The sequence below is a fragment of the Neofelis nebulosa genome, chromosome 3 (genome assembly GCF_028018385.1).
Source record: "Neofelis nebulosa isolate mNeoNeb1 chromosome 3, mNeoNeb1.pri, whole genome shotgun sequence".
NCBI classification, from domain to species: domain Eukaryota; kingdom Metazoa; phylum Chordata; class Mammalia; order Carnivora; family Felidae; genus Neofelis; species Neofelis nebulosa.
Window position 1 is genome coordinate 114,252,006 of NC_080784.1, and position 27,680 is coordinate 114,279,685.

Here is a 27,680-nt window from a genome sequence, read left to right on the forward strand (position 1 = left end):
AGGTAAAATTTTGGATAAAAGCCATTTAGCTATGGCTAATATTGATGGATAGACATAAGCTGATTGTAATATACATATGTACCGTGATAAATATATCTTATGGAAATTACATTTGATGTGAAGAAGCATGAATGACAACACTCATGAATTATGAATACTTAAAACATTCCAATTTAACTTATATTGCCCATTAAAACATCTTTTTCATATACTTCCAAGTAATACTAATAAATATAGATTTTCTTCTTTCACAAAATCTGAAGTTTCTATTGACATTTCAAAGTTTAAAGAATCCAATTTCTTCCTCCTTAAAAGGGATTCTAGAGCCTTTTGAAATACTGTTCTCAGAAATCTGTTATGCCTCACATTTTAGACTAGGTTTTAAAAAAGAACCTTAGATGGGAATCCTGCCTTTTCAAATTACATTTTGAAAGTTTAAGTTAAATAATAAATGTTAAATTATTGAATTAGTAATATTGATGTGTTGGCTATTATGTTTGAAATTATTTTGTGAATGAATAAGACAGTAAATATATCTTGATTTCTTCCCAAGAGTTTGATTACAGGATGTACTAATATTGGACAGATAGAGAAGAATACAAATCTTTGATATCATTTGATTTACATAATGAGATATGATACACAGCTTGTTTTCAGTTCAGAGAGTTGATTTCCCCTATTTTCTCAGTTCCTGATCTTATTTAGAAGGAATTATATTTTGAAGCATTCAACCTCCCTTAATAATAGTATAAATAATATGGAGAAATGGTGTGTTTTATTCAGAATGTTGGTTAAGTAAAAAAAAAAAATGTAGAATTTTGTGTTGATACTTGAAACTTGAGAATTTTCTAATTTTAATGATTCTCTATTTTCCCTGGTGGATAGAGCAACAGCCATGTCCAGTTGGTGATTTTTTAAGGTGGTTATGAAGAATAGTTGTTGCTCTGAGGATCAATTTAGCGAAGAGAACAATGAAAGTTTAGGAAGGATGACAGATTGTTTGGTCTGTACATTTCAGATAGGTGAAGATTGGAAGGAATGAGTCTTGGTTACTAAGGCCAGAAGAATTGGCTAATTAGGTAGCATAAGTAGAAGTAAGAAGGGAATACTATGTATTCAAATGTTGAAAATCAATATCCTATCCCATTGCCTTATATTTTCCAACATGCTTGATAGCTACGCAACAGTTCCATTTTGGTATCACTTGTTTTCTTTAAGTCTGAGTCATATGGTCAGAACGCTGGACTGGGAGTGAATTTTTGCTGATTATTATAGGGATGACATTTTGAGAAATTAGCTGATGCACCTTTCTTTTTCCACAAATTGTGTTACTCCACAGCTCCTACTGGTATTTGATAACTCCAGAGGAAGAGCAGCATCATTTAACGTTTATTTTTGAGAGACAGAGACAGAGTGTGAGTGGGGGTAGGGCAGAGGGAGACACAGAATCCAAAGCAGGCTCCAGGCCTGCGCTGTCAGCACAGAGTCCGACACAGGACTTGAACTCATGAGCCCCGAGATCATGACCTCAGCTGAAGTCGGACTCTTAACCTAGGTGCCCTGAAGAGCAGTATCATTTAGAACTATGATTCTCAAATTTGAGCATACATCTGCAACACCTGGAAAGTTCATTCAATCACATACTCCTGATTTAGCAGGGGTTCTGATTTGGCAGGTTTGGAGTAGAGCCTAAGAATCTGAATTTCTCACAAGTTCCTAGGTAGTATTGATACTGCTGGGACCACATGTGAAGACCTGCTTTTGAGAACAAAGTCATCCCTAGTGCCCTTCTCAAATCCCCTTACAGTCCTGTGTTGGCTCACAGCTGCCACCTTCTTCAGAGAATAACCCTTGGCCAAATACAGCCATCCTACCTAAAAGGTTATGCAATCCCCGCCCCTGGCCATTAATTTTAGGATTCAGGAATAAAATAAGCCAACCTGTTTCCCTCAAGTTGGACCCACTCTTCAGCACAATTCATAGCTTTCTAGTGGAATCTAGCAAAGCTCGACTCCATCTGAGACCATATTATGGCTTAGCTTTTTATCCCTGTACCATTCTGTTTCTCATACTCCCTATCTCATGAGAGTTCTCTCTCAATAAACTACACATACATTAACCCACATTTCATACTCTATTTCTAGAAAGGGAACTCAACCTAGGATATCATTCTTATGCAACTTTGAGTCTCAAATTCCATTAGTTAAATCCATAGACATACAGCATTTCTGAAAGCCAGATGTGGTTAAGAATTTTCTTTATTCAAAAATCATCCAGGGGCACCTGGGTGACTCAGTCAGTTGAATGTTCGATTCTTGATTTTGGCTCAGGTCATGATCTCAGGTTCGTGAGATGGAGCCATGCGTTGGGATTTGCACTGAAAGTGTGGAGCCTGCTTGGGATTCTCTCTCTCTCCCTCTCCCTCTGCCCCTCCTCTGCTCACATTCTCTCTCTCTCTCTCTCTCAAAATCAATAAACATTAAAAAAAAATCTTCCATCAATCTAGCAGAAGCCTAGCTTGATGGACTTAAACTGTCCTATAATCCAGAGAAGAGGGAAGCTAAAACTTAAAGTTTCCACCAAACTCAATGGCCAAGAGGACAAGCAGGTCTAACGAGAGAATTCTTGCTCTCCTATCTTTGGCTAGGGCAGCCAGGAAGTTTGGGGAATCCTGTAACAAAGGGTTTGTTTTTGCTTCCCTGGATGTGACCTGGAAAGACAGCATAGTCCTCAGAGAAGCTGAGGTAAGCATAGTGTCTTGCCAAACATTACTCTTTACTGGGACATTAGAAACAGTTCAGAGAGGTGCCTGGGTGGAAGGAACTGACCTCATGTGCTCATGTTCCCCCGCGAAGCCTTGGGTGGTATGGAGAATTTCAAAAGTTCCCATGTGTCTGATCTCTCAGGGTTCACTTGCCAATTAAATTCTAATTTCTGGCTTAAAACAGTCGCTTTGCAAACAAATAGATCCTTTTTGGAGTCTTAGTTGATTACTTCTCCTTTAAAAGGGAGTCCATGGGCGGCGTTGGGGTGGGGGGGAGATTGGGAGGGTGAGGTTGCTTATCCAGGTCTGTGTTGTGCTCTGGTCACCTCTCAAACACCTATAAAATGGTAAAACTAGTGACCTAGAGATCTGTAACCTGGCATAGCTGATGTTCACTGGCTGTCTCTATTTGCTAACCTGCTCCTCACTTTGGATGTCATAGGAGCCACTGCTCTGTGAAGCCTGGCTGAAATTCTGTCCACATCATTAGCTTAGGTGGCCCTTTAAGCCATCCTTTCTGCCCTTCTTTCTTCACCTAGAGACCCCTGCTCCCACCCACTGGCTTGCTAGCCAGTACTCTCTGCTTTCCCTTATGTTACTCTTCACCCCTCTCCTGGCTGTAGCACAGAGTGGGCCACAGAGCACAATATAAGCTACTGAAAAGGAAAAACCTACGGTAACAGGTGGACAAAAAAAAAAAAAAAAGGATTCTTTCTCAGTTTTGGCAAGGCCCCTTGCCTAACCCCCCTTGGCCTAAATCCCAAAGTAAGATTCAGGCCCACCAAATTGGAACTAACATGGTCAGTATAGATTTTTGTGATTCTTAGCTGATAACCCACCACTAGCCTATTGCAGGCATTGGAGAGGCTAGGGGGAGAGAGACATTTTAAAAGAAGCCTTTCGGGGGCCACCTGGGTGGCTCAGTCGATTAAGCATCCAACTTCAGCTCAGGTCATGATCTCACGGTGTGTGGGTTTGAGCCCCGTGTCAGGCTCTGTGCTGACAGCTCAGAGCCTGGAGCCTGCTTCGGATTCTGTGTCTCCCTCTCTCTCTGTCCCACCCCCACCCACACTCTGTCTCTGTTTCTCTCTCTCTCTCAAAAATAAATAAACATTTTAAAAAAATTTTAATAAAAATAAAAGAGGACTTTTGGGAGCGCTGTCAGTGTCCTGTGAATGCTCTCCTTCCACAGGGGAAAGAGAGATACAAGAGGCTTTTCCCCTTATGTCAAGCTTAGGAAAAGAGGCTTTAATGAGACCACTTGATGAGTTTTACCTGTGTAACCTGGAGTTTGGAGGCACAGTGGCCTGGTGTCTGATACCCCAAGAAATCTAAAGGGTAAGAGACTACAGGTGACTACTGCTCTGGCCTCACAGTGAAGAGATAAGACTGCATGGGGTGGCCCATCCTTCCAGACTATGTTGGGGGAAAAGATATATGAATACTTCCTGTGGAGCAGAGGTGGTTCTGAGGTTTTCACTTGCTCACCTCAAGGAACTGCAGGAGAACTCTTAGCAATAAGAATGGGTGTGGATGGCAAACACCCGAAGAAAACAGCACACAAGGAAAAGAGTCAGTATTCAACATCTACGAAGTTCAGACGGCACCAAATGTGGACAGTATGTCAGGCTCTTTCTTCCCTTCACCTGCTCTCCCTTCTGGCTCTCCTTGCCTTAGGTCTGGAGGAAGGAGAGGCAGCCCAGTAAGGGGGGGAAGAAGTAGAAGTTCCATGCCAAACAATGGGGAGGACATCAAGCACCTTGTTCCTGCTGCAGGTAGCCGGCCTACAACCTGCCTGAGTTGGGGGCAGAGAGGAACTTTAAAGGAAGTTGGTAACTTTGATGGTTTTACTGGACTGGCCATCTACTCAAACTGAGCCTGTCTGGGGGACTTGAAGTGTTGCAAGAATTTTTATTCCTTGTCTTAGACAAACGTACCCATCTGGATATTCATCCAGGGCAGTAAGAGTACTGGCTCCTCAAATTTGGGGACAGGGGAATCAAGAATGCATTTATTTTTAGATGTGCTCTTTTAGTCCTGCTTATGAAACATGATAGTTACATTTCTCTTTGAACAACCGAGCGGAACCGTATGAATTCTTATCCTACCCCAGGCACTTACCTGTGTAACTCCTTTTTTCTCCCTAAAGCTTCAGAGTGATCTGAATGTGTTGTGTGTGAATGTGATGTGTTTCTGCTTTTTTCTCCCTAAAGCTTCAGAGTGATCTGAATGTGTTGTGTGTGATTGTGATGTGTTTCTCCTTTTTTCTCCCTAAAGCTTCAGAGTGATCTGTACCTGGATGCAGTCAACACCAGTGAACTCTGTTGCCCTGAGTCTTGTTTTCCTCATGTGTTACAGAAAGAAAATGGGTGATAGCTCAATAGCCCAGGTGGTAGCTCAGGTATTTTCCAGATGGGTTGCTGTGTGACTCTACATGCTTTTTGGTTTTCAGATTTGTTTCACTTTCTCCCTTTCCTTATCTCTTCAAAATTTTACGGGGCTGTGGCCGAGGAGCTGAGCAAATGCGAGAAAGTCTTTCAATTCCGTGAGTTATTTGCTTTATACACAGTTCCCCAGAGAGAGCTGTTCAAGAGGCTTTCACTTCTTAAAGCAAAAAGAACTGTCTGCATTGTGTTGTGATGGGAATTAAACCATAAAGAAAGATAGTGCCATTCTGTGTAATTTCTAACAGCCAAGAAGATGCCAAGCTTTGGAAAAGGTCATGATGCATTCAGAGGAGAGTTTCCCCCAAAAAGAATTCTTAATGGTTCTATTATGTTTTGAAATATTATCTTCCTTTACCACTTAATTTCCCAGGCCTGTGCAGTGTCTGGGACAGTCAAGGGGTACACTTTAATTAAGTACTTGCTACAGGCCAGACATTGGTTGGGGTGCTTTATGCACATTACTTCATTTATTTCTTACAAGTCTCACCAGGTCACCTCCATTCTACTCAAGAGTCAGAGAGAGGTTAAGAAATTTACTTAAGGTTATACAGAATCAAGATTTTAATCTGGTTCCCCAGCTCCTTTTTTAGCCCTACTCATTTCCTCCTTTAAAACTGTCGAGAAAGGGGGCGCCTGGGTGGCGCAGTCGGTTAAGCGTCCGACTTCAGCCAGGTCACGATCTTGCGGTCTGTGAGTTCGAGCCCCGTGTCGGGCTCTGGGCTGATGGCTCGGAGCCTGTTTCTGATTCTGTGTCTCCCTCTCTCTCTGACCCTCCCCCGCTCATGCTCTGTCTCTCTCTGTCCCAAAAATAAATTAAAAAAAACGTTGAAAAAAAAATTTTTTAAAAATAAAACTGTCGAGAAGGTTTTCTGACTTCCAGTGTATTATCGAGGAAGTCTGTGTAAAATAGTTCTCTCATTCCTTTAGTGCTGGCATACTATCCCTCAGGTATGTATTCAGCTCATATTTAATGAGCTTCTGCCATGGGCCAGTCACAGGAGCTGGGAATAAAATACACCGGGAACATGTTCTGGGCTCCTACCCTCACTAACTTACAGTTTGGTAGCTTGGTAGGTGAGATGGACAATTAACAAGAAATGACCGTACCATATCGTGGTGAAATACAGAGTCCGCAAAAGGGACACCCAACCCAGACAGAGGGGCCAGTGAAGGCTTTTTTATGTCTAGGATGAGGCCACTACAAAGCCACGAAACCAGTGGGCTGTGTCCCTAGCTCCTACAAGTATCAGAAATTCAACAAATACCAGTTGAATTAGTGGTGTTAGACTACTTGAAAACAAAACAAAACAAAACAAAACAAAACAAACCCTCAAAGGTACTGTGGTTACTACTCCTCCATTTCCCTAATATATGTTGATGATTTTTTTTCTAAGCGTAGGTTACGTTCAAGCCATGGGAAAAAAAAAAAAAAGTCAAATTTCTTAAACGGTATTTTAGTTCTGATCAATCCTAGAGCACCATGTTTCATTCTTTTTACCTTGATTACTTAACAAGATTTGACAACTCTGGCCATAAAATGATACAATGGGCTTAGTTAGGCTCATAGAACTAAGTTAATGAAATACATTGTCATTTTATTAAATCAAATTATGCAAGTGCACTTTTGAGCATTTGCAAATGTCACTCCTAATTAGCTCAAGGGCTCTGGTATAGTCAAACCCTACTCAAAGGTGAGTTTTTGTGGGTCTGATAAGAGCTAATATCAGTATTTGGGCTATGAGGCTTATACGGGTTTTTAAAAAGAGAGTTAAGGAAAACAATAATGTTATAAATAGTGGCTTTGGATATTTTAAGCTATAACTAATACTTTAACATTGTTGCAACTCATTAAGAAAAGAGATTTGGGATACAATCCATAGTATTTTAAATAGTCTAAACTCATTCCAAAATTCACCTTGCCAAGGCAAAAGCATCATCGATAAGACTTGCGCGGTCAGCAGAAGAAAACCCCTGGGAAGAAGAAGAAAATGAGGTAAGAAGCACAATTTCTAAAACAAAGAATGTTGAAAAAAATTAATATCATTCAAGCTGTTGTTCTTAGAACAAAAATAAGACAATTCACAACCACTGCTACTCTTACCTTGTGGTTGAAGGAAAGATTGGTAGCTATCCATTCCCAAGTTGGTACTTCATAATTTACACGATAAAACCCAATATGATCTGGGTTTATTTTGAGAAAAACATTTCCAGCAGGATTAGAAGAGTTCAAAGTGATTCCTGTGGTAGTAAATAAACACTAATGAGAAACATGTTTGCATATACTGTAAACACAGAGAAATTAGGCCCAGGGGGTCAGAAGAAAAGAAAAGAAATATCAGCTCAAGGAGTCAAGTTTGATTTGGATCCAAAGCCCCAAAGCCTAATTCTTATTTAGTTGCCTAATTTTAGAATGTCACTGTAGTACGTGAGCTGAAAAAGAATAACTTATGTAAATAAGCGTCCTGTGATTTGTGACTTATACTTCTTACTGGTAGTAGCTTGCCAAAGGAGTGAAATAATTCTGTGCTTGTCAATCCTTCAATAAAAGTAAACAATGCCCAAAGACAGAGTGGTTCGTGCTTCTGGGGGTAGTCTGCATATTTCTAATCGTGATGGATGAATTACACAAAGAATATGCACTGGGCAGCCTGGGGAGGCGATAAAAATGTAAACATTTCAAAGAATACTTTATTTATTAAAATCAACATTCAAATTGATGGAAATGGCTATTGCCTAGCAGAACAATGATTTGAGCATCAGTAATGCTTTTAAAATGTCAAGAAGGCTCGCAATAGAACTGAAATCCAAATACGACATTCTTGATTTTGTAATCCATTTCATACTTGCTCTTCCAATTTTATTTATCTTTGTAAAGTCTTCTGTTTCCTTATTTCAGTTGATCACATCAATGCTTTTCAGCAATGGATTTGCCAAATGAACTCTCTTTCTAAAGTAGCATCCCGTATTTACAGAGGGCTCTAGTATATAGATTTTAGAAGCTCAGCATTGAAGGAACAGAGACTTATGTCTCTGACATAAAGATAAAAAAATATTCACTTAAAATAATAGCTGTGCTCTGACACGACCAGTATTTATTTGTTAGTGTTACTCCTATACTCTTTAATTCATACACTCTCTCGTTTGCACGGACAACATGCAGTGTAAGTAATGGTGTGAGAATAGTTAGTATATTTGAAAATTTTCAATTTTAATGTAGTGAGGGTGTAGGATGTGATATCGGAAAAAAGAAGATGAAGCTGGAAATAAAGTCTGGCTCTTCAAAGTACAAGAGCCACATGCCACGTGAAGAACTCCGTCTTCTGAGAGACAGAGAAGATTTTTAAGCAGGGAAATAACATGCTCACGTCTGCTTCATAGAAAGATACCTTTGCTAGTGGTGTGAGAGAGATATTGGGAGGAGATTTAGAGTCTCCTGTAATAACGTAGGGCAAGGGGGAATAAGGGCTTACTCTAATGTGGAGGCAATGAAAAAAGAAAGGAAGTGATGCATTCAAGAGACACATCACAGGTTAAAAGCAACAGTTGGTTTTCTTACTTGATGTGGAAAGTCAGAGGAGAGGAAAGTGGCTTGCATGATTGGATAAATAATGATGTTGCCATTACGGAGTAGAGGAAGATGAGTTAGTCTGGGAGGAAAGATGATTTAAATTTTGGAAGTGTTCACGAGGGTTGGAAGATCTCCAGGACGCAGTAGTTTTTCATAATACATGAGTAAGCTCTTCAGCAAGACAATACTTTTTTTTAGGAGCGTTCAGAGGAGGTACTTGACAAATTATAAACCTTTACCTCACTCACGTAGTATTTATCTTTCTTTGTCATTCTCCCATGGACAGGTTGTTGAAAGGAAGCTAATCTTTTGGCAACCGTACACTTTGGATGTTTGGATCTGGAGGAGAGCCTCTTGCTAAGCACAGAGACATATGTTATAGGAGAAAGAGCATGAACTTTCGAGTCTGACAGATCTAGGATAAAACCCTTGCTCTGTGACTGACTAGCTGTGTGATCTTGGCCAAATCACTTGACCTCTCTGTGTCCCAGTTCACCATAAGGGAAATAGGGATAAAAATCCCTCACAGGACTGTTGTGAAGATTAAATAAGATAACATCAGTAAAGCGTTGGTCACACAGTGATTTGTCCAACAGATGGTAGCTATCCTCATTATTATGAAAGGGGATATGGCATAGTTCTATAAATAGCAAGGCAAATATAAATAACATTGAGAAGTTCCTGGCAATCCATCTAAATACTGCAGTATTTTAGTGTGTTTATATATACCTAGTTAAGCCTGTCTCGGGTTACTGTGATTTTTCTCACTTTATAGATGAGGAAGCTGAGATCCAGGAAGTCAGTAGTTATGGACTTTCCAAGTTCATGCTACCTTCAGAACAGTTGTCAACAGCAAAAGACTGTTGGGTTGTTTAGTTGCATAGTGAAGTAAGTAGGACTAAAAATACTGGTGGCCATTCCCCGTGGCACATGGAAGTCAGGGCATATGTTTCCTTTCCTTTCTCCACTTACCATTATTTTTTTTTTTTTCTGATTTTAACGGTTGTATGTGTTCCTTACAGTTCCAAATATGTGTTTGGAAGATAACAAAAAAAAGCATAATGAAGAATATAAAAATTACCCACCACAAGTTAATGTAATAACTAGTAGTTATTTCTACTGCATGTGTGTCGTCTATATATGTGCATAAACACGCACACAGTACACATAATGGAACTTTACTGTTTTTAGGATTCATAACCCTTTTCATTTAAAAGTATATTTAGGGGGCGTTTGGGTGGCTCAGTCTGTTAAGCAACCGACTCTTGATTTTGGCTCAGGTCATGATCTCTTGGTTCAGTTCATGAGTTCGAGCCCCGCATCGGGCTCTGCGCTGACAGCATGGAACCTGCTTGGGAGATTCTCTCTCTCCCTCCATCCCTCCCTCTCTCTCTCTCTCTCCCTCTTTCTCTGCCCCTCCCTCACTCTTGCTTTCTCACTCTTTCAAAATAAATAAATAAACTTAAAAAAATGTATATTGTAAACACCTTGAAATTTTGTTTTCCATGCAGAGATCCCCCACTATCAGGGGGAAAGTAACGCATTCCTGTGAAACCTTTCATAAGCTGAAATGACATAGAAGGGTATCTCCTGCTTTCTAAAAGTCCGTATAATACCACTTTGTTTCTACAAAGGATCTACATTAGTACCTGTTTTTGCTAACCGAAAGAAATCCAAAGAGCACGTTCATTTTTATAAAAAAAAAAGTCATTACCATACCAATATAGGTCTTGTTTTAACATGAAATGGCAGAATATGAACTTTCAGAAAGCACGGAATACCTGTATGTGAAATGGAAATTTAATGGCCACATAACAACCTGTCATTCAATTTATAAATTGTCTTGTTCTGTTTCTTGCTAGTTTTATGTATAAAAGTGTTGCATGAATTCTTTCTGGGTAGGAGTTCTCTCTAGAAAATTCCCTTTTTCTTTTATTTGTCTGGATGGTGGAGAAGACGGATAATTCCTTTTTCACAATTTCATCCAGGGGCTAATTAATTTCAATCCAGATAACTTCAGTAACAGAACTCATGTAACAGTTCTTTAATACAGGCATACCTCACTTTATTGAAATTTGCTTCATTGTGCTTTGCAGATACTACCTTTTTTTTTTTTTTTCACACAGATTGAAGGTTTGTGGCAACCCTCCATGGAGCAAGTCCATTGGCATCATTTTTCCAAGAGCACTTGCTCACCTGTGTCTCTGTGTCACGTTTGGGTAATCCTTGCAACATTTTAAACTTTTTCATTATTACTATATTTGTTATGGTGATCTGTGCTCAGTGATTATGACTCACTGAAAGCTCAGATAATGGTTAGTAAATGTAGCAATAAAGTATTGTTTTGATTAAGGTATATCCATTGTTTTTTAGATACAATGCTATTGCACACTTAACAGACTACAGTATAGCGTAAATGTAACTTTTATGTTACGTAGTAGGAAACCAAAAGATCTGTTCGACTTCCCTTACTGCTATATTCACTCTGTTGTGGTAGTCTAGAGCCAAACCCACAGTATCTCTGAGATGTGCAGGTATACCATTTTATATAAATAATTATAACAAACTTTAGACAACTAGACTATCAAGCTTGTGAGAGTTTGATAATTGTAGAGAAAGAAACATTTTTCTTTAGTGATGTAAATGCTTTGTTGCAATGAACTTTTAAGCAAATTCTTTTTCAGCGTAAAATGACAGTTTGTGCATCACTTAATAGTAAAACAGCTGAAAAATACAAAAGTAGTAACTTTTGACTAATGACACACAATTTACACTTGGGGAGCTAAAAATTTCTAGTAGGATGCAGTATCAGAATTTAGAGTCAAGGAAGAAAGCTTTACTCTCTTAAACTAAGACTAACATGATCTATTATAAAATTGGTTGGTTATACATTTGTGGTAAAATTTTCAACAAATCACTTATTTAAGAAAATATTAATGATTGCGCTAGTAACAATTATAGAGTCCCTCCTAATCTCAGCAAGTGGCTTAAAGAATCTCCCTAAAAAGAAAGGTGTAGTTTTAACATGTAATATATAACAAACGGGAATCTAGAAAACGCAACCTGGCTACCATGATGAAGGATTATCACTGGTGATGGTTTTGTTGCTTGGGAAAAAAATAATTGCAAAGAAGAATTGGGTAGTAAAGATCTGTCAGTGTGTCTCATTCTGCCTAGGGAAGCAGGTGCACCGTTGAGCTGGTACATGTGTTTCATATCTTTAACAGATTGCCTCCTATAGAGAACAGTGTATGTGGCAGAGGTCTATTGGTGATTTACCACACTCCTCTCTTCCTCCTGGGTATACAGCTAGACTACATTTATTAGCCTCCCTTGCAGTTAGGTAGAAACATGGGACTGACATCTGGACACAAATTGTGCGCAGAAGTAATAGATGCACTTCTAGACTTGGTCCTTCCATTATCTTCCTCTGTCTTCTGGTCAGATGCAAAGACCTAGCAGAGGAGTCGAAAGTTCAGGGGGTTGGTGGAGCCATAAGAAGGAGAAAGACAGGATTTCTAACTTATTATTTGGGAGTGAGCCACCTAGAAGAGATGGCAGGTCAGCAATACCTCCATTGGACTGTTGCATGAATAAGAAACTTTTATTGCAACAAAATAGCCTCTAAATACAATAATTAGACTCCCCTGGTTAATGCAATATATAAAGCTATCACAGCTTGATGAAATCTCTAAAATAATTGATCTACCTTAACTCTCTCTTTACTCTTATTAAGTAAACTTTCTTCCTGGAAAGAGATACCTACTTAGCTGGCATGAGTATTCTGGTTCACCTTGGCCAGTATATTTTTATTTGTATAAATTAACAAATTAGCATTCTTATATGTTTGCTTTGTGTGAATAAATCTTTCAAGATTTGGTTGACCAGGGATGAACTGATGAAACTGAGCTTTTGAATCTGCAAAACTGAATTCATAATGACTGAGTCAAAATTCAAACATTCCAAGAGGCTCAGCTTGAAAGAATGAAGTCTCTCCTTCTCTTTGTTATTAAATTTAAAAAAATATACACCCATAATTATTTTGACATGAAATATACTTAAATATAACTACCATAAAATTCTAGTAGTATTCTATTTATATGTAGTCAAAATTTGGCTATCTAAACCATCCAGAATGTATTCTCAGACCTGAAAGATTTATGAAAACGGCTAACACAAAGTCATTACCATCTCTTATGGCCTAGGAAAAACTTAGGCCATTACAAACACCTATCTCAAAATATTATGTTTTAGTAGGATTAGTTATCTGGCATCATGTGATGACCTTCAAGTCTTCTAAATGTTAGAAAGCAGCAGATTAAAAAAAAAAAAGGGGGGGTATACTACTAAATGTAGGTGCACTGACAAAATAGTAGGCAGTACTAAAGATAGAGGCATAATTAAAGTATACACATAATTAAATATACATAATTAAATATACACACGTATCCTCTAAAAGCACAGCAGTCTGAAGGCAAACAAGCCTTCATGAAGCAAGGGCTTACTAAACTCTTAGTAAGTCTTAAGTTGTGCACAGAACCTCATTGGGAATAGGGTGGTTTCCTGACCTGTCATCAAGGAGTTTGATGTATAGATTGTATCTTCAAGGGGTTTATAATTTACTTAAAAAAGAAAAGACAGAGCATATGGATGTTAAATAATGATATTTAAAATATAAAGCAATAATAGTAGGAATAAGGAAGGATTGATTAAACTGATTGCACAAAACATACTATAAACAGTGAGAAGAGAGATTATGCAGGGCAGGTTAGAATAGCCTGAGAAGTGTCTGTGATAGAGGTCCTCTATAAATTACATGTTAAATTTTTTTCATGTTTAAAATATCATGTGCAACACAAATGTAAATAGAAGGCCTTGGGGGAAGTCCCAACGTTGCCTGGGAAATCTCTAACTGATGAATCATCAGAGAAACCAAGAGGAGGGTGGTAGGGCTGGTAACCTGAGCTGATTGTCCATTCAGTGCACTTGGGACGTGTTTGTCATCTGTGCTCTGAGTTGAGAACTGAAGATGTCCCTAAACAGGAAACAGGAACTTATTGCATAGCCTAAAAATGGAGCAGGCACTTTGAAGTAGGAAGAGATGTCTAGTTTGCTTCTGGCTAAGTGAGCAGTCATGATTCTGAAATTTCAGATTAAAGACATGTTTGTCTTCAAAGCCCTGTAAACATTAGAGCCTCTCCATTCATTCTTTCACTTACTCATTCAATAAACAATTATTGGGTACCTGCTGAATATATAGAACAACCACAACACCCAAACCCAATAAGCTCTGTTTCCTTAAGAAATATTCTATGGGGAGGGGAAAGACAGCTAAATCAATAGTTATAGCCACAAAAAAAAAAAAAATGTGTTCAATGTAAAGACAGAGGAATACAGTTGCTGGGAGAGCCTTCTGCCCTCACTTTCCCACTAGCATTCTCTGTCCAGAGCACAGTTCTTGTCTACACTTGGTCAATCCTATCATCCATTTAAACACTACTTCTACCACCCGTCTCAGCCTAGATGTCCTTTTCTTTAGTAAACTTTCCCGAACCCCCAAATCTGGGCTGGTGCTTCCTTCAGTGATCCCCCATAGCCACACCAGACACTTACGACACATATTTGCCTGCTGACTCGTCTGCACCTCCCCAGACAGTAAGCACGGAGAGGGTAAGGATTATTTCCCCCTCAGCATTATCTCCATGCCTACCACTGTGTCTGGCACATAAGTGAGCTCTCAGTAAATACTTGCTTGAAAGAACTAATTAATTAATAAGGATTAAATTTATTATTCATATATTTTGTCTACTAAGTACATAATTCATGTAAAAAATGTTTATTGTTCACTCTTCAAGTTTATTTTACAAAACACCTGAGTAAGCTTAGTTATCTGGAAAATTCACTTTTACAGAAACCTCATTCCATGAAAATTCTGTTAGCATAGACAAATTATTCATGCTTTTAAACCTGTTAACAGCAAATCAAGAAGCTGCCAAAACATTCCTCTAACCCTCAGTTAACCAATGGTAACCAATGGCAAATATATGTAGTAATACGTTAAACCAAATTCACTGAGAACTTTCCAATGGAATGGTAGCCTCATTTTGTGCTTTATCAGTGGTATTGCACATTTTAAAGTGTCTCTTTTGTCTTCTCCATTTTCCATTGACACATGCTTACGAGTAAGAAAATGGTCAAAAGGCAGATCGCAAAAGCTAGAGTTCAGTATTCAAGTTAACATAATCATATAGAAAATAGTAAGACAAAATGGCATTGATCTGGGAATTCTAGAGGAATTCAGGAGGAATGGTGGCCGTAACAATCAAAGTAATTGTTAGTATAAATGATCAAGAGAAAGTTTTATAGCAAAAGCAACAGAAAGGGTGCTTACCTTGACAGTAACAAAGCTGGTAGAATTTATAGTAAAAATTAAACACACACACACAAATTTATAATAAAAGTAAAAAACCCCAAAGGTGAAAAAAACCTACTGCATTCACAGAAAAATTTGTACACAAATGTTTACAGCAGCATTAACAGCTAAAAAGTAGAAATAATCCAAATGCCCATCAACTGATAAATAGATAAATGAGAGGTGGTATATCGATACGATGTGAATATAATTCATCAATAAAAAAGAATGAAGTATTGATACATGCTATGACATGGATGAACCTTGAAAACATTATTCTAAATGTAAAAAGCTAGCCATGAAATGCTACGTATATCATTTCATTATAGGAAATGTCCAAATAGGCAAATCTATACAGACAGTGGATCCATGGTTGCTTAGGGCTGGGGTATAGGAGGATAGAGGGATTGAGAGCTAAAGGGCATGGAATTTATTTTTGAGGTGATTAAAGTATTCTACACTGGACTGTGGTGATGGTTACACATACCTGTGAATGGAATAAAAAAACACTTTAAATGGGTGAATTGCATAATATGTGAATTTTATCTCAATGAGGTTGTTTTAAAAAGTCAACCTCCTGGAAATTGGATGAAAATTTACTTATTAGGGGAAATCATACTTAATTGATAGTTTAGACTATTTCGTAGGAGAAAATATGTAAATAAAGGATAGATTATTTACTTTTATCCCTAAGAAGTCACAAGGGAGAGTCCATGCCAAATGCTTTTCTGAAACCAAACCTGCATGGGATGGGGTGAAGAAGAATATCATTTGTCTTCTAAAAGAAATGATTTTGAAATGTAAAACAAGTACAATGGTAAAAGTACAAAAAGTAGTAATCTTCTAGGATGCCCTATTATTTTTTCAGCCATCTGAAGGAGAGAACATGAGATAAGGTCTCCTTGTTTTTATACTACTAAATTTTTTCAAGAAAGGAAAAGACAAACCACAGGGGATAGACTATAGAAACATATTTCCAGCTGATTTAAGTTAGCATAGTAGCCACAGCTGGATTTCAACACAGGTACATACCAAGTAATTCATTTAGGGGGATGGATGGATGCATGCATGGATGGATGGATGGATAGACGGACGGATGGATGGACAGATGGTTGAAAGGGAGGGAGGGAGGGAGGGAGGGAGGGAGGGAGGAAGGAAGGGAGGAAGGAAGGAAGGAAGGAAGAAAGGAAGGAAGGAAGGAAGGAAGGAAATAGATACAGATAGTGCTTTGAGCTATTGGTGACAATTTACAACTTAGAAAAGAATTTGGAGTCATTAAAAATTCTAATATACTGAACTGGAAAAATGATAGGTCTAATTTAATGACAGCATTTTAAGAAACCAGGCTTGGTTTTAAGAAATTCCATGACTTACTTCTCTCTTCTAAAGGAAAAATAATAAAGTTAAGAAAGAAGGAAGAAAGGAAAGGAAAGAAGAAATGAGGAAGGGGGAAAGAAAGAAAGAAAACTTATGCATTAATCATCCAATGACTGGGTGTGTGACACTTCTCCTTTGGGCATGGGTATTTGTTATTAAGTCATGGTAAATCATTAAAAAGAATATCACAAGGTAGAAAATTTCTCATTATTAGAGATAAGAGCTTGAATCCATTGATAAATTACTTAAGAGTTCTGTTTTAGCTGAAATTTACATTATAAGCCCCAGCTTTATTGTTGCTTCTTTACACTTACATTAGTTTAATGTGGTATATTACTGCAAAGAAGAAATAAATCAATTGATGAAATTTACCTCCTGTTTCTGACCTGTTGTAGAATGTAATACTTGATACATTATCTTCAGTCCATTTAACTGGAATATTCCATGTGTAACTAAAGTTTTTTAAAAAGGAAAATTTAACTTTTATTACTAAAAAATAAAAACATTTCCCAAATAAAAATTAAAAAGCAATAGACAAGCATATTTTCCTCATAAACGAATATCCAGTGTATAGGATACAATTAAAGCAATTAATATAACACTCTTTAGAGATGAAGATAGGCTATATAACTGCTTCCAATTTCTATAAATCTCTAAAATTTGGAACTTTGTATCAACAAATTAGCTAAGCATGATGATTATTTCAATAAAATGTGTTGAGGCTTTGGAATAAAGATATTGCATAAACGTAACTCATTATATAATAACATTGACCATTCACACACATACTTACACATACTCTAATATGGTTTGTTTCTGTCAAGGAACACAAAGCATTTTTCAAATTCAGAAGACAACTTAAAATGGCACAAAGGAAATAACACATTTTAGAAATTATGTTGAAATTCAAATTGCAGCACCACCATGATCCCTTAAAGATTCTCATGCTCTTCAAATATCTCCTATTTTACATATGAATCAGGTGTGCTGCAAAGCAAAAATTATCAGACAAACATCTTTCAGGGTTTCTTGGTGTTCTCTTTAGTTACTTAATATTTTCTTGGGGAGCAGGGTGAAGAGGTTATTTTTGTCCTTTGGTTCCATATATACTCAACGTTTTATTTTATTTAAAAAAATTTTTTTTTAATTTATTTTTGAGAGACAAAGTGAGGCAGAGCACAAGCAGGGGAAGGCCAGAGAGAGAAGGAGACACAGAATCTGAAGCAGGCTCCAGGCTCTGAGGAAGTGGTCAGCACAGAGCCTGATGTGGGGCTCAAACCCACAAACCGTGAGACCATGACCTGAACCGAAGTCGGTCACTTTAACCAACTGAGCCACCCAGGCGCCCCTATACATAACATTTTATTATTGAAATCTCATAAAAGAGGTCTTAAGGTTTTTTGATTGTTCTCATATCATGTACCATCAATCAGAAAATACAACAGATCTAGAAAGAAGATGAATGTGTGTTTGGATTTGGTTACCAACTCAAAGTTCACCTTGTTTTTCTACATCTGTGATCATTCAAGTCTCTAACAGAGAATGGGGAATGATACTTCATTTCAATTTATAATAAAATTTATGTAATTCAGGGAGAACACATTTTGCCATCTCCATGAAAGAAGTAATCCTTTGTTTTATAACTGTTGAAATGTTTTATGGGATTGAGTTGTCACTAGCTTTCCTTGAGGATTTTATGGCTGTGGGATGTTTTGGGTTAGAAGTTCCATAGAACCCACGCATAAATTGTTTCTTGGGTCGTGTAGCAAAGATTGTCCCCTTGAATCCCTTTGTCATCTTTGTACACCCTAGATTCCAATGTGCTCTCCTAGCCAACAGCCAAGCACCTGGGGCTGTCTGTCAGAGAACTGCCCTCTAGCTGCCAGAAGTTCTTTGAAATTTACATTCGTGGATGCAACCCTTCGCCAATGATGGATGGCAGGAGAATCTTCTTCGCCCCATCTGTCAGGACCCCTCTATAACAGCATCTCCACAACTTCCCCATAGGGTAGCTATCCTCTACAGCACCTGCTTGATATTTCACTTTTGCTGCTTGACCTCTCACTGCCCACTCCTTTCTCAGTCTTTCCTAGAAACACTTCCTGAGGAGTAGCTTTCACTTTAATCATCACCTCAGCATCTGCTTTCAGGGATGTCAACCTAAAAGTGATCCCTTGTAGCTTCTCAACAGATAGACAAAGAAGCATTTGGTAAAAATCACACTCTACCTACATGTTTCGCCCTTCCACCACTCTTCTGTTTTGGTGTTGCCACATAGATGAACATTTCTTTCCCTCCCTTTCCCCATTGCCAACCCGACTGAAAGAACAGAGTGCGCAAGTGTCTGGATGCCCTGTGTGCACAGTCAAGACTTCACATTTTGACTACCTCCTGTAAAACATGGTCTCTGAGATGACACTGTGCCCAAAAGTGGGCATAAAATACACTACTAAGTTATGTACAAACGTTGCTCTGAAGTCTGTAAGAGAATCATAAGACTAAAAGGATTGAGGGTTGAGGCTTTATGATTTTACAGTTTTAGAATCACTTACAGGATCTAATGCAAGCTGAGTAAAATAATAGATTTGGGTACAAAGTGTCAAGAAATGAAAATTACATAAACAGAATGATGGGAGTCTCCCACAGGACATCTAAAATTTAGGAGGATCAGATTTCATTTTGAAAGGTACAATTTACTTTTTTGTATCTAACAAGATCTGGTAGCATTAAATATGGCCAATCTAATTTTCACTAAAGAAACTGACTTTGCCCCCAAATAACACACCTACTCCCATCTTCCCCCTGTTAACACTGAGTGGACTGCCAGAGACACGTAAGCTTGCCTGATGCTTGAGGCTGTAGTATTAAAACAATAACTCACACATGTGTGTAAGTTTATAAAGATTATAAAGTTTCTCATAAAAATTCCCTCATCTTGAAATATTTAAGCAGTGAGAAAAGGGAGAGGGCCATTCAGTTTATAGTACAGCTTATTCAACCACATTTTTTACTGGACAGGAATATATCTGAACATAGAGTAAGGTGAACACTACTAGGGTTGGAGAAAGAGCTAATTACCTTCCGGGGGGATGAGGGCATATGTTATGATCTAGTTTTTTAACCAAGTGAAAAATCATGAAGGATCACTTTTGATAGAATGTCATTTTCTCTCCTATTTGTTCAGGAGGTATTATAGATTTTTAACAAATGTTCTCAACAGCATAGCACATAAGGTTTTTCCTATGCATATATAACTTTTTTGTTTACAAAAATGGATCAAGTAGATTGACTTTATAATAAGTGATCACTAAAAATCATGCATCTGTGAATCTAAATAAAAAAACAGTATCTGAAGATAGAAATTAAAGAAGATACTAGAGAAAAGTGTGAATGTTAATATAGTTCCATGTTCTAAATCTTGATGAATACAAAGATTTATTATAACTCAAAAAGTGAAGACTTGATAAAATATTCATTTCATTTACTTGGTAATAAATTTTTGTGTTTGTGTGGAGAGAAATCCATAACCAAGGAGTAGTTTAAAAAATGCGATCCCACCGTTTTAAAAACAGTGTTGGGTATGTCTTTGGCTTAACAAATCAGTAGATACATATGTCAGAAGAGAACAATTCCTATGAAGCTTTCCTAGTGGAAGTTTGTTTCTCCAGAAAGAAAAATTTTTTTTTAATTTTAATATACAAAGGCTATTAAATAGCATATTAAATATGGCCCATCTAATTTGCTAGAACATAAAACAGTAACTATAAAATAAACAGTTTATAGTTAACAGAATGATCACAAGTCATTATGTTGATTTTTGTAACTGAATTATCACCTAAGTCAGATCTAGGTTTCAATTCATTCATATATTATGAAGAGGAAAGAGTGAAAACAAAGCTTTTCTAGCCTAATCTTTCCTTTCCAAAATAAAGAAAAGATAAAGAAGTTTATACTGACACTCTCTGACTGATCTCACTTGGTCTAGGAACTCAAATTTCCTTTGTTTTGTCATGAACTATTAATTTTCCACATTTGCATACAGCAAGATACCCAGTCACTCTGAATTTCATTTATTGTGACTATCTGACTATCTGACATTTCCAGAAGCAGAGTCTGATAATGGGCCTCAACACGGTGAGCACCACTGGCTTTCTTGATATTCTTCCAGTTCAGGTGCCAGCCAAGATCTTCAAAGTAGTTACTTTATTTTTTAATTTTTTTTTCAAAGTAGTTAGTTTAATAATACTGGGTGCTCTTCATTTTCTGATGCCTTGTACAGAAAGTCCAATTTGAATTTTGGCACTTTGAATTTCTGGAAACACCCGAGTGTGTTATTTATTAGTGTGACTTAATTTTCAAAGCCCTGATTCGGAAGCCAGAAAATAGGTTCTGTTACCCACCATATGCAGTACGTGTCATAAGTGTGTCTCTACAGATCTTTCAGTTCTCTAGAAATTTGGTTAGACCACTGTAGAACAAGATGAGAACAGTATTCTAAAATGGGATTGTTACCTGTAAATTCATCCAATTCAGTTCCCTGCATAGTGTTTACTCTTTAATGAGAAATTGTAGCTCAACCCAATCTTTGGAACATTTGCCACACCCCTCCAGCCCATGCCCACTCTGCTAATGCAGACCCCATCTTCTGAATCATCTCCCACGTGAGTCACTTGCTACAATTATCATAGTAACTGGCCTTCCTGCTTCCACTCTTGCCCTGCTCTGATCTATTCTCTGTAACGCAGCCAAAGGGGAACTTTGAAAAACGTAGAGGTGATCCTACCAATTCTCTCTCTCTGAAGTCCTTAAAGTTGCACACTGTTGTTCAAAATCTTCAGTGTGGTCTGCGTGCCTGGCCCCTGCCTCTCTCACCACTGTGCCCAGTGCCTGTCTGCTATTCAGTTTCTTGGAGCCAGACTGCCCATGTTCAAACCAGAGTTCCATCACTTATACTCTTTGTGCCCTTGAATAAGTTATCTAATAAGTTTCAGTCATTTGTCAATTTCCCCACCTGTTATAATAATAAAATACTCTAAAGTGCTTAAAGTAGTGCCAGCTACTTAGTAAATACTTAGTAAGCATTGCATATTATATGTGTAATGCTACTCCCCGCCCCCGCCCCCTCCCCGGCCCAGGGCCTTCCTACATGTTGTAGTTTCTCTTCTGAACATCCCCCATGGTCATCCCCTCATATCAATTTACTTAGCTTAAGTATCACTTCATCAAGAAAGTCTTCTGTGCCCTTGCCTATTCAAGCACACCTCCTGACCCATTAATTCAGGCTCAGTCTATCCATGGATACACATGACAGGAGACAGTAATTACTCCCCAATGGAAGCTTGTTTCACAAGAGAGAAATATTTTTTTAAGTTTTCATATCTAAATAGTCTCTAGCAGTATTAAATGTGGCCAGTATAATTTATTAGAACATAAAACAGTAACTGTAAAAGAACCAGCTTATAGTTATTCTGGGACACCTTTGTCACACCCTATAATTCTCCTTCCTCGTGTTATCTTAATTGCTACTGAATAATTGCTCTTGTGATGATTTATATATAAGTAACTTTTTGTGTATAAGACCAATGAGACTATTAAAGAGGAGATAAAGAGGGCAAAGGGCCTTTTCGGTGGAAATTGGGCACTGAAGATTAGAGACCAGCTGAAAGTGACCGTGGGTGCAAAAGTCTCTCTACCCAAACCAAGTATTCAGAAGTTGAAAGATGGGACAGTAAAAATTGGCATGGGCGATGAACCTGTTGTGGTAATCGTTTCACAATGCACATAAATCAAGCCATCGTGTTGTACATCTTAAACTGATATAGGACATCTGTCAATTGTTTGTCAATGATATTGGGGGAAAAACTGGCAAGGGTGACATTGGAATGATTTCCAGGGAACTAGTGCTACACAGTGCTGTTCCCATTTATCAGGATGCTAAGAGCAGGCTCTTCTGGGTAATGGGGGGCTGAGATGACATCCCCAAAGTGGTAAACCCAGGTTTTTGTGGCCAGCCCCATACCAGAGCTCCTGAGATCCTGATTCCATTCTCTTCTGTGGGGAGAGACTGGCATCCCAGAAATGTATACAAAAACAACCAAGTATACAGAAATGGACATAATATTAAGACTTTTTATACAAGCCATATTCATATAAGTGTGGTAAGTGTGAAATCTTTGGCTGTTTGCACATTTTGTCAGCTTGTACAATATTTGTAGAATCATTCCAATTTCACCCTTGCCAATTTCTAAAAGTCTGGCAAACTGAAGAGAAATAACATATTGTATTTATAATTTTAACTGAAATTCTTAGGATACCTTAACTCAGTAGTCATGTTTAAACGTCTTGAAAACTCTGAGTTTGTAAAGTTAAAGGTTTGATTCTTAATATGTTGAAAATGCCCAATAAATTTGGTATACAGTATGAATTTTCATTACATTCATAAAAAAAATATAGGTATGTTTTTTAAATTTGATTTATAAATCTGTGTCTTTAGCTGTTTGTATTTTGAAATTATAAATGAGATTTAATAAAATTTTAAGTAGTGATGTTCATAAGTTACTTATAAATGATACATGCAAGAGAATTTGATTGAGTTTATAATTGCTGTTTAAATATTCAGGAGAACTTCATTTGTGCAGTTTGTAAATAAAAAACATTCTTAGCAAAAACTAGACGAACTGCTATTGGAAGCCAGTCTCCTTTTCCACCCTTCCCACAGCCCAGCCCCTCTTGGAAACATCCCCTTCTAAAAAACGCTTCTGGGGTGCCTGGGTGGCTCAGTCAGTTAAACGTCCAGCTCTTGATGTGGCTCAGGTCATAATCTCACGGTTCATGGGTTTGAGCTCCGCATCAGGCTCTGCACTGACAATGCAGGGCCTGCTCGGGATTCTCTCTCCCTCTCTCTCTGCCCCTCCTCTGCTCACGTTCTCCCTCTCTTTTTCTCTCGCTCAAACAAATAAATAAAGCTTAAAAAAAATTTAAAATGCTTCTGGATTTAATTCTTCTGACGTCTAATTCTATAACTCTAAATAGCTTTTTAAATTTTTTTTCAGATAGTATTTATTAACTCATCCACGCGAGAGGGTGATTTAGTTTACTTATACTGCTTTCTCTTCCATTTGCCCTTTAACAGTCAAAATTTAGGGAAGTAAAATTATTAGACTTTCTCTAGGTTATAATTGTTCCTTTACAGTAGTGGAATCATGTTGCCATTTCCTGTTTCATAAATTTCAGTGTTGCTACTCTCTCCCAACTGTAAAATAGGAGCAAAATCTCCTACTTGACAATGAGGAGAAACTGTAGGATATCCTATGGAGTTCTGGTAAACAAACAACTGGCTCTTGGGGGACCGGGGGAGCAGAATGCAGTATTTGCTAGTTTCCATTAATTCAGTGATGGATTTCAAGCTACCAGCATAATGGTGCTGAGTTGGGATTCGAGTCAGCACCAGCCCACCACTGAATTACTATCCTGTCACTTTCTGCCACCTTTCCTTCCTCTTCCACCTCATTTTCTCCGCCAGCCTTTTTTTTTTTTCTTGTTACAATGTTAAGACTGTTCATATTTACAATCTACTCTGCCACTGTAACAAAAGTTTTACATGTTGTTCATTGTTGATTATAATAGTTAAAAGCCAGGGTGCCTGGGTGGCTCAGTCGGTTAAGCGTCCGACTTCGGCTCAGGTCATAATCTCACAGTCCATGGGTTCGAGCCCCGTGTCGGGCTCTGTGCTGACAGCTCAGAGCCTGGAGCCTGTTTCAGATTCTGTGTCTCCCTCTTTCTCTGACCCTCCCTGTTCATGCTCTCTCTCTCTCTGTCTCAAAAAATAAATAAATGTTAAAAAAAAAAAGTTAAAAAAAATAAATAAAAGTTAAAAGCCAACAAGTAACATTTATGAAATTATACTGTTGTATATGTATGGTTGTCCAAGAGGTGGGGTGGAGTTACATTTCTTTCTCTATGGGCTGATATCGTGGCCCCCTGAGTCACTTAAATAAAAATTTACCCTAACAGCCTGACATAAGAGTCAAAAGGACTCCTTTTTATTGTATGGATTGTCAGTGCCATAAAATTATTTTACTGGTTTACATTCTTGGATCACAATTTTTACTTACAGCCTTGATTTGGTTTCTCTAGTTTTCTTCTTTACAGTTGCCCAACTGATGGGCATTCACAAACTCATAATCTCACCATTTTCTCAACCATACTTGCTTTCTCATGGCAATCACCGACCTGAACCCAGCATCTTGCTCTTATGCATGGCACTGCGAGCCCCCTGGGTCGCTATTGGCCAGCATTTCCTTTCATGACTTTCCTCTGTTGGATACATTGTTTCCTGGATGTGTTTCTTCTCTTTCTGATGTTTCGTATTTTTTCCTCTTCTTCCTCCCCTGGGATGTAGCCTTAGTAACTTTCTAAAAAGTGCTGTGTGGAAAGCATTTTCTGGAGTTGCATGTCTGAAAATGTCTTTGCTGTTCATTTGCATTTGGTTTAGTTTGGGAAGAGAATTAGAAGTTGAAGATATTTTTTGCTGCAACCATTTTAGATGATTGTTCCATTTTTTTCTTGCATTCAAGGTTGCTGTGGACAGGTCTAATGTCACTCTAACTCATGTATCCTTGTTTTCTGGAATTTCATGAGAATGTAGCTAGGTTTGTTTTCCCTTTTTGTACTGTGACCTCAATGGGGTTTTGTAATCAGAATCCTTGTGCCCTTTATTATTTGCCCCTCAAGTTTCTCTGTTTCCTTTTTTGAGAGACGTCTGTTAGTTGGATGCTGGACATTCCATATTTGTCTTCTCTTTCATATTTGTCAGTTCTCTGTGTTTGCTCTATAACTTTAGAGAATTCCCCAAATTTATTGCCACTTGGTCTATTAATTCTTTGACAACCACAAATTTAATCTGTCAGAGCAATTCTATATTCCAAGTTTGTTTTTTCAAAGATACTCTGCTCTGAGCTAATGAGTGTTAATAGCTTCTTTGATCTCTGAATGTATTTCATAAATTTATTTTCTATTTCCTCAATTTTGTTCTTACAGTGACAGGTTTTTGTTTGTTCAACCTTTTATGCTTTTAGATGTTTTTATGTGTCTTGTGATCTTAATTGCCCATTCATATTTCAGAAAGAAGGACTAAATTAATTATTCTTGGTGTCCTGTATGTAACCCCTCTGCTTTTGAGGGGGAAGGTATATTTTTGAAACAGCCTTTTCCTCTGGACAGAAGTCTGACTGGGAGCTCTGAGCATGTATGCAGGGAGCTGGCAGTTCCAGCCCACCCATCCTACAAATGCCATGAGAAGGAAAGCTGTATTCTGGGCATCCTAACCAAGTGGAAATCTTTAGTTCTCCTCCACTGTTTTAGTCCACTTATTTGCGGGGGGTGGGGGTGGGGGTGGGGCAGGGGGTAGAGTCTTCGGATTTTTGCCTTGGGTCATTGCCAGACTTTTGGCAGACTTCTAAGAGCTCCGAACAGAGGAAAGGTTGTTAGTAGATGACGGGAAAGTGGAGTGGGGGTGTGTCTGACTGGCACAATTGTCCTGAGTCTTGACTTCAGATTAACTGTCCTATTTTCAGCCTCACTTCTCACTCCTGTGCTCCACTCTTCATGCTGACAGTCAGCCCAGAGCCTGTCTAGGGATAGGGAAGATGTTTCCACTTCTACAGCAAGTCCCTTTTTATCTGGCTTCATCTTCTTCAGTTTGTTTGTTTTCTATCAATATTTCTCCTTCTGGCTTTCCTTCTAGAATCTATATAGCCCCGCCTCTTTCTTTCTCTTACGAGTTTCTTTCTTTTAGCACTTCTTTATTCAGTGATTTCTGGGAAGAACAGGACTTGGAGGCATGTGTTCAGTCCACCATCTTGAACCTGGAGACCATGGACCTATGTTTGAATGCTTTTGGTTCCCTAAAGACATTGTGCTTTAATATTATCATCTATCAATCACGTACTGGAGACTAAGATCTAAGCAAATGGCCAGTATTTCCATCAAATTTTAGCTTTTTTCTTCAAATGCATTTTAGATCCTTACCCAAGAGCTGAATGTGGCTCAGAAGAATTTGCTTTTGGGTCCAACAGAAAACGTTTCTGTGTGATGTTCCTCATATCTTTCACATTAAGTACAGGATAACCCATCTGTTTGGTCCACGTATCCATTACTTCTTTCACTGGTAAATTACTTGCCTGATATTAAAAAAAATGAGGAATAATTAACAAATTAGGGAAAATAAAAGGATAGAATAATCAGATCAAGAAATGATTGATAAATCATATGTTAATCAAAGAAATACTTGGGGATATTCTCCATACCTCTTCAAGTGCTCTCCAAAAATGCTCAGTTTTTGCATTCCCAAATTTGTGTTTTTTCAAGTAAATCTGTATGTGAAAGATAACAAGTATTTTAGAAATCAATGTATGCTTTTCTCATACTTCCACACATGAGCTGAATCCATCAACATATTTCACTCTAATGTATAATATGGCAAGTGTACCTGCAATAAAAATCAAATGACACATGGCATGCAAAACATTTTGTAACCTATAAGAACATCAAATAATTTATTTGTAAAGCACAAGGAATATTTTTCCTTCTTAATGATGTAGCTTGGTTTTTAAAATTTTTTTTTCATTTTTTATTTTAGAGAAACATAGAGTGTGCAAGCAGAGGAGAGGGACAAAAGGAGAGGGAGGGAGGGAGGAGAGAGAGAGAGAGAGAGAGAGAGAGAGAGAGAGAGAGAGTGAGTCTTAAGTAGGCTCAATGCTGAGTGTGGAGCCAGACGCAGGGCTTAATCCCATGACCCTGGGATCATGACCTGAGCCGAAATCAAAAGTCAGATGCTCACCTGACTGAGCCACCCAGGAACCCCTAGCTTGTTCTTTTTTATTTTATTTTTATTTTTTTATTTTTTATTTTTTTTAAATTTTTTTTTTCAACGTTTTTTATTTATTTTTTCTTTTGGGGACAGAGAGAGACAGAGCATGAATGGGGGAGGGTCAGAGAGAGAGGGAGACACAGAATCGGAAACAGGCTCCAGGCTCCGAGCCGTCAGCCCAGAGCCCGACGCGGGGCTCGAACTCACGGACCGCGAGATCGTGACCTGGCTGAAGTCGGACG

General features: G+C 38.1%; 1 protein-coding gene across 1 annotated transcript in view; it reads right to left on the reverse strand.

Moving 5' to 3' along the window:
* Positions 1 to 27,680, reverse strand: part of ENPEP (glutamyl aminopeptidase) — an 83,918-nt gene that overhangs the window by 14,221 nt on the left and 42,017 nt on the right. The window contains exons 9-13 of the mRNA XM_058721649.1: positions 26,876 to 26,941; positions 26,598 to 26,749; positions 16,941 to 17,020; positions 7,313 to 7,449; positions 7,127 to 7,182 (exon numbers count right to left, since the gene is read on the reverse strand). Of these exons, the coding sequence (XP_058577632.1) occupies positions 7,127 to 7,182; positions 7,313 to 7,449; positions 16,941 to 17,020; positions 26,598 to 26,749; positions 26,876 to 26,941 (491 nt within the window). The remainder of the gene's footprint in view (positions 1 to 7,126; positions 7,183 to 7,312; positions 7,450 to 16,940; positions 17,021 to 26,597; positions 26,750 to 26,875; positions 26,942 to 27,680) is intronic.